Here is an 11,384-nt window from a genome sequence, read left to right as displayed (position 1 = left end):
AAAAGATACTTTTTTTAAGCCTATACACTATCTGAATATCAATGTAGCTATTTCACTTTTCATAGGTAATTTAAGAGTTAAGGTCACATAAATTTCTACAACCTTTTTAAGACTAGTAATTGAGAAGTTCACATTAATTATTCCCATAATTAATATGGAACGTTCCAGAAGAAAGTTCTCCCCTTTCTTCAGTTTATTTTTATTTTATTTTATTTTTAAGATTTAATATATTTATTTGACAGAGCACAAACAGTTGGAGAGGGAGAAGCAAGCTCCCGCTAAGTAGGGAGCCCGGTGCAGAGCTGGATCCCAGGACCCTGGGATCATGACCTGGGCCCAAGGCAGATGCTTAACTGGCTAGCCACCCAGGTGTTTCCCCCTTTCTTCAGTCTTACATAAATGTTTTTTAATTTTTAATTTTTAAAAAGATTTTACTTATTTACTTATGATAGACACACACATAGAAAGGCAGAGACACAGGCAGAGGGAGAAGCAGGTTTCCCACAGGGATCCTGATGCAGCACTTGATCCCAGGACCCTGGGATCACGACCTGAGCCAGAGGCAGACGCTCAATCACCGAGCCACCCAGGTGCCCCAAATAAATGGTTTATTGCTGGCTTCAGAGAAAGCCAGGAAGCAAGCCTGTCTACACCTTAGCCAAGCCTCGTTAGTCATATAAGGGCTTGTTAGTAGTTCTTGTTAATGCAGTCTTTTCCAAGAAGATGTCTAAGCATCTAAAAGTTAGTGTTAGAGCAGCCCCGGTGGCCCAGTGGTTTAGTGCCGTCTTCAGCCCCGGGGTGTGATACTGGAGACCCGGGATCGAGTCCCACATCGGGCTCCCTGCATGGAGCCTGCTTCTCCCTCTGCCTGTGTCTCTGCCTTTCTCTCTCTGTCATGAATAAATAAATAAAATATTAAAAAAAAAAAAGTTAGTGTTGTGTATAAGTGCCTAGTCTCTGAAATGAGCTCTTGTTTTAATCTTAGTGTGCTGAGCTACTTCTTAACAAATTAGATTAAGTTTCAGGGTAATTTCAGTTCACAATTCCTGAGTATTTATCTCTTCTCCCCAGCTAACTATGCAACGCTTAGAGGATAACCGTGTAGATAGATAGAAGCCCAGTTAAGAGTGGCCTGCTGCACAGTGCCAAGAGGAGTCATAATGCTTGTTTGTACTTCAACACATTATGACTTTTCTTCTGGCTACCCCATCCCCCATGCACTCTATTCCAAGGGTAAAAATCATGTAGTAGGCTCTAAGGACATTCATGTGATAATATTTTCCCAAACATTGATAGTTGGTTGTTTGATTTATTGATTTATTTATTTTTTAGCCCACTGACAAGGAACTGAGAGAGAGCATAGCATTATTGACGGCTCAGCAGACTGCTCTGGAAATTATTGTCAACATGTGCTGCAGTGAAGGTTTGTGACCAGTTTACGTTTACGTTTAGACATTCTCCCTCTGGGCTGAAAGGGGAGCTTCCATGAGGATTTTTAAAAATATTCAGTTATATGTGGTTTGCACTCTTCCCAGATCCCTCCGATGATGAGTGGGAAGAGCTTTCTAGCAGTGATGAGAGCGATGCATTTATGGAGAATTCCTTCAGTGAGTGCGGTGGGCAGCTGCTGTCTCCCCTCTGCCTCTCCCATGAGGTTCACACTGCTTTCACCAACTACCTCATCCCAAAGAAGGTAGTCTGTTTCAAGTCTAGCCTCATACTGGAGCATGGGAAGGGCTTAAGAGAACTATTCGCCATGTATGCAAAAGTGATTTACTCTCACTTCCAGACTGTAGGTAATTGGTAAACAACAAGTTAGAACTAACAGTAGTGGGAGTATGCTGAAAAGTAGATCCTTCCCAAGCCTAACCATTTCATTGAGAGGTAATATGTTGGGACTTGATAAAGGGATCATGTAGAAAACGACGCTACTCTTTTAACCTTTGCTTTACTGCTTTTCTTAAATCTAGATTTTTGAGAAAACTGCCTTTCCAAACAGCACTGCAGTTGACTTATGTTCTAGGAGTCCCACTTGGAAATCTTTGGTTAGAAAGTAAGAACTTTTCTGTTTTCAAAACTGTTTGTCATTATGTTATTACATGAAATGATGGACCACTAACTAAAAGATACTGACTCCCCCCAGATCCAAGAGTTCTATTCCTGTGTATATTCCCTAGAAAAATGTGTGCCTATAAGCTCTAAGCCATGAGATTGTGCATAGCAGTGTGTTTCCAGTTGTCCCAACCTGGAAACAACTTCAGTGCCCATCAGTGGCAGAATGGAAAGGTAAATTTTGACGTAATCACACAGTAGAATACCTAAAAGCAGTAAAAACAAACAAAAACAACCTGAACTAGAAGGTTGACAAGAAAAAGAAAGCAAGGTGTACAAAAGAATATATACACTGAGATTCCTTTTTTACAGAGTTCAGTAACTGGCAGCAGTATTTTGTTTCAGGACACATACTAGGTGGTAAACCTATAAAGAACAGGGAAATGTTTACCATAAAAGTCAGGATAGTGGTAGCCTTTAGGGGTCAGAGAGGCAGGACGAGACAGGGAAGGGGTATGTGTACTGCGAGGGTGCTGAGCAGTGTTTATGATTTTTTTTTTTAGCAGTGTTTATTTTCTAGGGGCGCCATGTTTGCTTTATAAACTGTTAAATTCTGTATATGCTTTGAGCACTTTATGTGTGTCCTATTTCACAACTCAAAGTCGTTTTGCCAATGCTGCCATGCGTAAAAATTTTTCTGAAGCAGATTCCTTATGACTCATAAGTGAGTTGTGCCTCAGGCCCTGAGTGCTCAAGCAATTTGATTAGGGAGATAATCAGTTTACCTTAAGATTCTTTGTTATAGCCATACACCTGCGTACAGGTATTTCCAGTCAGAGCCCAAAGCTTAGGTTAAAAACAAATACTGAATTCTGTTGGAATACTGTTAGAGAAACATCGCATTCTTTCCACTTCCTTTCCAGAATGAACACTATTCAGTGCAGAGCCCTCGTGTGTCTCCAGAGTCTTGTCTCCCTCCTGGATGTGGACCATCTTGGGGGCCCTGCAGCCCTTCAGACACTTGCACAACATCTGTCACAGCTGCTTTTTTCTCAGCCAGGTAAATATTTAGGACTCATTGTGAAAGACTATTTGGATCAAGCAGAATTTTGAAGGCCCAGGAACTTGGACTTTGGCATTTTGCCGTGTTTGTCATCCAACCTGCAGAAACCTTTCCCAAGCAGGAAGAGTCATATTTATAGTTGCCAGTGGCATAGAGTCCAAACAATATATGTAAGCTAGTTTATGGGCTATACTTTTATTTTTTATTAAAATTGCATTATGTCAGGCCAATAAGGCTGAATCACAAATATCGTAATATCATAAATATTAGATATTTGGTTAATTCTCTAGTCTTTTGCTTCTTAAAATAAAACTATTTGATTTACATTTGGATAATCCATAGATGTATTACAGAATTCACAAGTTATTAGAGGATGTAAAGCAGAAAGCCTCTCTCCTTTTTCTCATACCATCCAGTTCTCTCCCAGAGTCAGTCACTGTTACCAGTTTCTTGCATGTTCTTCCAGAGAGATTCTCTATATAAAAATATGTATCTGAGTTTTGTTTTTTTTTAAGATTTTATTTATTTATCCATGAGAGACACAGAGAGAGAGAGGCAGAGACATAGGCAGAGGGAGAAACAGGCTCCATGCAGGGAGCCGGATGCGGTACTCAATCCTGGGACTCCAGGATCACACCCTGAGCCGAAGGCAGAGGCTCAACGGCTGAGCCACCCAGGCGTCCCTGAGTTTTTTTTTTTTTTTTAAGATTTTATTTATTTATTCATGTGAGACAAAGGGAGAGGGAGGTGCAGGCAGGTTCCCTGTAGAACAGGGAGGCTGATGCGAGACTTAATCCCAGGACCCTGGGTCATGACCTGAGCTGAAGGCAAGACACTTAGCCGATTGAGCCACCCAGGCATCCCTGTATGTGTGTTCTTAAGTCAAATTGTAGACTACTAGACAGAGTACTGTACTCTGCTTTTTCCTAATATGTTTCTTTCTTTAAACACCTTTGCTTGGTAAAAGGTGTTACCACGATCTCTCTAATATGAATTACTTTCATTTGTACACAGAAACCTAGAGAGATAGCATACATAGGTAACTATTCTTTCTAAATGGCCTGGCTGTACAAGTGTTAATGCGTGCTACTCTAACAGATTCTCATAGTTTGTGGTAATAGAATCTCATTTGACTTGGCCACATCAAACTATAGCAATTCAAACCAAACTAAAGAAGAAAAACTGAGAGGGAGGGGAAAAATAGTATTTTATGTAGTAAAAGAGAATTCTCCACATTACGTCCCAGCATTGCATGTCTGCATCAAGGGTAATTGAGAGATAAGAATTGGTTGCTCTCAGCTCCCCAATTTCAGAGTGTCTAGGGAGTTTTTGAGGGTAAATTTGAAGATATTTAATATTTGCTTTCTGCACTAATTTTAAAATTTAACCACCAAATAAGCTATAACTTAACTGTGTTACATTCAGTGTAGTATTCATATACCTCATTGTAAACTATTTATTAAACTTATCCTCTTCTCAGATACAACATTAAGTCAAGAGTTGAAGCTCTTAAGTTGACACCTGGCTGGCTCAGATGGAGGAGTATGTGACTCTTGATCTCAGGGTCATGAGTTTGAGCCCCACATTGGAAGTAGAGATTACTTACATAAATAAAACTAAAAAAAAAAAGTTGAAACTCTTAAAAGATCAAAATATGGCCATTTTTGACTAAATATAAGCTTTTATATAGATATTCATTTAAGAGTTCCTCCCCAGTTTTTTTTTTTAAGTTTTTTTGTTTTTAAGTAATCTCTACACCCAGTGTGGGGCTCAGACTCAGTGACCCTGAGATTAAGAGTCACATGCTCCTCCATCTGAGCCAGTCAGCCAGCTGCCCCACTCCCTAGTTCTTCTAGAAATCTTTTTTTTTTTTTAAGATTTTATTTATTTGAGAGTGTGAGCTTGAGCAGGGGGGAGGGGCAGAGGGAGAAGGAGATGCAGGCTCACTGCTGAGCAGAGCACCCAGGAGCCCCTACTTTGCACTCTATCAAGTTAATACAAGGTGCTGTGCATTTAATAGTGCATGTTTTAGAAGTTCTAGATCAGGGGTGCCTGGGTGGCTCAGTAGATTAAGCATCTACCTTTGTTCGGGTCCTGATCCCAGTGTCCTGGGATGGAGCCCCCATGTCAGGCTCCCTGCTCAGTGGGGAGCCTGCTTCTCTACCCACTGCTTGTGCTTTCTCTGTCTCTCTTTCTCTCAAATAAATAAGTCAGTCAGAATACTGAGATTCTTTTTTTTTTTTTTTAATTTTTTTATTTATTTATGATAGTCACACAGAGAGAGAGAGAGAGAGAGAGGCAGAGACATAGGCAGAGGGAGAAGCAGGCTCCATGCACCGGGAGCCCGACGTGGGATTCGATCCTGGGTCTCCAGGATCGCACCCTGGGCCAAAGGCAGGCGCTAAACCGCTGCGCCACCCAGGGATCCCGAATACTGAGATTCTTAAAAAAAAAAAGTTCTAGGTCAGTTTTTAAAAATTAAGTAAAGATTCAGACGCCCATACATAGTTATTCTGTCTCTACTGACCTTCTAGCATTTGTCAGCAGATGTAGTTTTCCATTGATCTCAGGCTGTGCATTCTTTAGCTGGTGTGATCATGAGAAGACTGTGCCCAGCCACACCTAAGACAGGATACAGGCAAGACTGGGCACGCTTTGGCTACAGAGCTGACTTGGTGTGAGCTGGCCTGATAACTATCTTTTCATTGGTCCCCCAGCCATATAAACCAGGCAGAGATCTGGATGGCATGGGGGGCAGGGGACATGGGAAAGAAGATGTTCTATCTGACTTTTGCTGACATTCTGGCTCCCACCAGCACAGCCCAATATCCCATGGTAGAGGACGAGGAGGGCTACTCTTGCTCAGGGCCACTCCCATTCACCCCTTCACATGGGCTCTCCCTGCTGGGAACTGGGCCAAATGGGGTTGTACATAGCCAGGCCCCCAGGGGAGCAAGCCTAGCCTATCATTACTTCCAAGACCTGCCTACCCTGAGGGAATTCTGTCTGCCCTACTGGCAGAACAAACTGCCATTTTCCTGCTCAGTGGGGAGCTCCAGTCAAGATACCAGAAGCTCCATCTCCACCCCAACAATTAGAGTTCATTTCACTTGAAGTAAAGCTCACATATTTTGTCCCACTGCTGTACAGAAAACACTTGGGTATGTTTCTCCCCTTTCAGCTAGCTATTTGTGGTTACTGATGCTTGCACATTTATTACCTGGAAGATCACAGGAAAACGATACCCAGCTTAGCCTTGGAGAAATAATGGAAAGTCTCTGAATTGTGGGAAAATATAATTAAACACTTTAAGTAAATTCCAAGTTCATAGGTATTGTTGACATAACCTTTTCTTATCAGATTGAAATTTTTGATAAAGGATAATTGCTTATATTGAGAGATGGTATGCTAAAGTTCCTTTGAAACATTGAGATTTATTAAATAACGTAATCTTGTGGGTTTTGTGTGGATGGTGTGAACTGTTACTGGAGAATTTTCTGGGGAAGATGGGGTCAAATTTCTCTAACTTTTTGTTACCATGTTTGAACATTAAGTGTATGAGGATCATACAACTCTGCCTAACTTGCTTTATTTTTAATGCTAAAGTACAGTTGTGAAAAGTTACAAAATTTGTGATACTTACACCCTGTGGCTGACATCAGAGATAATAGGAGAGAACATTGTCAGTGAATCAGATTCTGGTCCTTGCATTCAGTATGTTAATACCTTTGTCTCCTTTGTTAAAGACCATTAATCTTCAGAACATCAAGAAAATTTTAGGGATGCCTGGGTGGCTCAGTGGTTGAGCATCTGCCTTCAGCTCAGGGCATGATCCTGGAGTCCCAGGATCGAGTCCCACATAGGGCTCCCTGCAGGAAGCCTACTTCTCCCTCTGCCTATGTCTCTGCCTCTCTCTGTGTCTCTCGTGAATAAATAAATAAAATCTTTAAAAAAAATTATAGCAGTGTTTTGTTTTCAGATTGGGTCAGTCTGTCATTTGTTCCATTACTTGAGTTCCATAATCATTTAGGGTTCCCTGTTTTCCCACATTTGGGGAAGTAGAAAGCTCTTTTCATTACAATTAGAATGATAGTAGCACCCATTCTGGGATGTTTCCTGTTCTCTTCTAGGATATGGAAAATCAACCCGAGAAAGTCACTTAAATAAAAATTTGCTGTTTGATTACCTGTGAGTTGGCTACCTACCTGCTTTTACATGTGCAGCAATTCTTAAATGCTGTACAAAGTTGTTGAGGGGAAAGATAGTTTCGCCCACCTTCTTTTGCTTAACTTCTGTTGATATTAATTTCTTCAACAATACCACATGGGTTGACCTTCTGAGAATTTGTCAGAAAGGCAGCATAATTTGAAGTTTCTTTCCCAGATTTGGATACATGACTAGAAATGTGAATTCAATAAAAATTACCCGCATATTTTCCTTAATTTAGGTAGAGTATGAATTACACATAATATAAAACAGTAAAGTGGTTTAGATTAGGGTTTTGAATCTAAGGTAATGGTTACTTTTCTAAGAATGCAAGACAGAAAAAAAATTGTTTCTGAATGTGTTCTAGTTCATATTGAGTTATTTCTTCATGATATAGTTTTGTTGGTTTATGTGCAGTTGGTGAATTTCTAGGGCTATGCTTAATAGTTCTCATCAAATTCAAATATAACCTACTTGCTAGAGCGATGGTGACTTTTTGAATTTTAGTAGCAACAACTTCACACCAATTTTTGAGTGGCTTTTGGGTACTAGGCTTTATGAGCAAGATATTATTACCCCACCTTTCTGATAAGGAAGCTGATTTGAGGAACTCCTTTGGGGCACTTATTGCTTTAACACATACTTCTTGAACACTCTACGCCGTGTACCATTCTAGGTCCAAGGGATATGGGGGTAAATGAGCTAGGCAAGATCATGATGCTCATGGAGCTTACAATCTCAGACAAAGATACAATGTAATTTCATCTAGGAAGAAAATAAAAGGAGATGGGTTCGGTGGAAAGGGCTCTCTGAGAAGGTGACGTTTGAGCCGAGGCCAGAAGGAGAGGTCATACAACGTCAGAGGCAGGATTCCATCCCAGGTCTGTCTGATCCTAAGGCTATGCTAGTATCTGTTCTGTAAGATTTACGGGCATTCCCTACTTCAGTACATAATGTATATATGATCATGAGAGGCAAAAAAATATAATAAGCTTTGATTCAGGTGTGTGCAGAAGCTACATCATGCTCAGGTAGGCAGCCCCAAAAGGGGTATTGGAATAATTATAGGGCCTCAGGCACTAGAGGGCAGAAAGCCAAGGTATCTATCCCATCCCTAAACTTTGTGGCTTAAAACAACAATAATGGTTTTTCTCATGGTTTCTATAGGTCAGGAATTTAGACGGTGCACAGTGGAGATGGTTTGTCTCTACTCCACAATGTTTAGGCTAGGGGTTCTCAACTAGGAGCAGCCCCCTACACACACACACACACACACACACACACACACCCCGTATCCTCCTCCCCCACAGCATATTTGGCCATGTCTGGAGGCATTTTTTCTTGTTACAACTTGGGGGTTGTTACTGTTATCTAGGGGGTAGAAGCCAGGAATGCTGCTAAATATCCTACAGTGTACAGGGGATCCCAAAGAATTGTCTGGTCCAAAATGTCCATAGTGGCAGGGTTGAGAAACCTCTAGCCTAGGGCTTCTGCTGGAAAACAAGAAGCCAGAACTGTCTGAAGTCTTCTTCAGTCCCATGTTGATGGGTGGTTCACAGGCGCTGTCAACCAGATCAAGTGACCTCGCCATGTGACCTAGGCTTCCTTATAACATGGTGGCTGAGTTCCAAAGGCAAGAGTTGAGAAAGAGAAGAGAGCAAATATATGTGAGTCAGGTGCAAGTCATGTTGTCTTTCCATGACCTAGCCTGTCATGTTCATGTGTCCTGTTGGTTGATGTCACAAAGTCCCCCCAAATTCAAGGGGTGAGGGAAATAGACTGTTGTGGTTATTTTTGGACAGTATAATCTACCACAGCAAGTTCATCGCTTTCCCTTCCCACCTCAGGGGTAAGAAAGAAAACACTAAAAATGAGCAGGAATGGGAAGGGGAAGTTGGGTCAGTAAAAACTATAGAAGACTGAAACCATGGAGGTATAGTGGTCCAGCCCTATGCAAGCAACAGCTCTTGCCTAGGCAGTGGGTTTGGGTTGTTGAGGAAGCAGTCTGATTTGGGAGACATCTCCATGGGAGGTGTGCCCAGTACCATGATGGCAATCTGTGAAAAGCTGAATTCTGTCTATGAAGCTACCTCAGGTGTATCCCATGCTAAAAAGCCAGTTAAATGAAAATCCAGCATCGGAAAGGCGAGGACTGTCTGTAGAATGTGCCCTTGTTAGGGTTATTTCAATTGTGGATGTCTTTTCAAACTTACATATACAGTCCACAGGGGGCTGTTGACTAGAAGTTTGGGCTTAATGTCAAAAATGTTTTAATTAGGGGATCCCTGGGTGGTTCAGCAGTTTAGCACCTGCCTTCAGCCCAGGGCGTGATCCTGGAGTCCCGGGATCGAGTCCCATGTCGGCCTCCCTGCAGGGAGCCTGCTTCTCTCTCTGCCTGTGTCTCTGCCTCTCTCTTTCTCTCTCTCTGTGTCTCTCATAAATAAATAAATGATAATATCTTTTAAAAAATGTCTTAATTAGAATAGCATGTATTAATATTTAACAGGCTGTGTTTTGATTCCGTATCTTTTTCTACAAAATAACTTAGCATAGAGGAAGACAAATTTATATTTCATTTTTGTGTTTTAGATTTTGCTAAGCATGTTGACTTTCTAGAAGCCATAAGTAGTGCCTTGAGGGCCCTCTTGCAAACTATGGCCTCCAACAACATTTCTCAGGTAAGATTTTTAAGAATTTTTATGTGAAACTTGCAAAGATTCTGTATTATGGAGGCAAAATTCATTATTTGTTTTTTTAAAAGTGTTTATTTTTCTTACAAGAGTAATATATGATCCTTGTAAAAAGAAAGCAAAAATGCTTAAAACAAAACGTAAAATATTTTGCTTCTTCCCACCACCATCACCAGCACACACACAGGTTTGTTTTTTTTATTGATGTGATATAGTTGACATGTCTGTTAGAAGTATTCTCTCTGAGTGTCATTTGTCTTTTTCTGTAACATTTTACAGAAATTTTCAAGCATGCCCACTGATTCCACAGTGATCCCTCAGCATCTCTATGTGATGGGTGGTTTTCCACTTTTTTTTTTTTTTTTAAATTTATTCATGAGAGACAGAAAGAGAGAGGTAGAGACACAGGCAGAGGGAGAAGTAGGCTCCATGCAGGGAGCCCAAAATGGGACTCGATCCCCGGTCTCCAGGATCAGGTCCTTGGGCTGAAGGCACTAAACTGCTGAGCCACACAGGCTGCCCTGGTTTCCCACTTTTATTCTTTTCTTTTTCTTTATTATTTTTTAAGATTTTATTTATTTATTCATGGAGACACACACAAAGAGAGAGGCAGAGACACAGGCAGAGGGAGAAGCAGGTTCCATGGAGAAAGCCGACGTGGGACTCCATCCCGGGTTTCCAGGATCACGCCCTGGGCTAAGATGGCGCTAAACGCTAAGCCATCAGGGCTGCCCTCTTTTCTTTTTATTAAGGAAATTTTCAGATATCTCTAAAACCAGAGCTAGTAGTATGATGAACCACAAGTGTCAGTGAGTTGGCAGCGTCCTGGCATCTGCATTCTTTTTTTTTTTTTTTTTTGGCAAACATCCTGGCATTCTTGTTCCCTTCATCTCCCTTATACTTTTGTTTTTGTTCCCTAGATGACTTTAAAGCCAGTCATGTTACTTCACCATAAATATTTTATTACTGCTTCGTTATGTGTCTCTGACAGAAAATGGACTTCTAAAAAACTTAATCAGAAGTACTGTTACCCCCAAATCAACAGACATTGCTTAATTATCAGTTGATATGCAGCCTGAGTTCAGTTTTCTGATTGTCACAAAAATATGTCTTTTTATTTGGTTTGTTCGAATCAGAATCCAAAGAAGATCCACACATTGCTTTGATACTTTGGTTTCAAAAAAAAAAAAAATTTTTTTTTTAATGGCTTTAGTGAGATTTAATTCACTTACCAACCATACACTTCACCCATTTAAAATGTACAATTCAGTGGCTTTTAGTATATTTACAGATTCTTAAATCTTTTAATTTAAAACATTTCCCATACCAACCCCCCTTCTCTATATTATTTATTCATTAAAGAAGCTGTCATT

General features: G+C 40.7%; 1 protein-coding gene across 2 annotated transcripts in view; it reads left to right on the top strand.

The window, feature by feature from the left end:
* HEATR3 (HEAT repeat containing 3) overlaps window positions 1–11,384 on the top strand; it is a 52,470-nt gene that overhangs the window by 16,276 nt on the left and 24,810 nt on the right. For both annotated transcript variants that reach the window (XM_077898491.1, XM_077898492.1), the window contains exons 8-12: window positions 1,333–1,423; window positions 1,536–1,693; window positions 1,971–2,053; window positions 2,976–3,112; window positions 9,911–9,999. In XM_077898491.1, coding sequence (XP_077754617.1) covers window positions 1,333–1,423; window positions 1,536–1,693; window positions 1,971–2,053; window positions 2,976–3,112; window positions 9,911–9,999 — 558 coding nt within the window. The remainder of the gene's footprint in view (window positions 1–1,332; window positions 1,424–1,535; window positions 1,694–1,970; window positions 2,054–2,975; window positions 3,113–9,910; window positions 10,000–11,384) is intronic.

The sequence above is a fragment of the Canis aureus genome, chromosome 5, assembly GCF_053574225.1.
Source record: "Canis aureus isolate CA01 chromosome 5, VMU_Caureus_v.1.0, whole genome shotgun sequence".
Taxonomy (NCBI): domain Eukaryota; kingdom Metazoa; phylum Chordata; class Mammalia; order Carnivora; family Canidae; genus Canis; species Canis aureus.
This window is presented reverse-complemented; position numbering and strand designations above follow the sequence as displayed.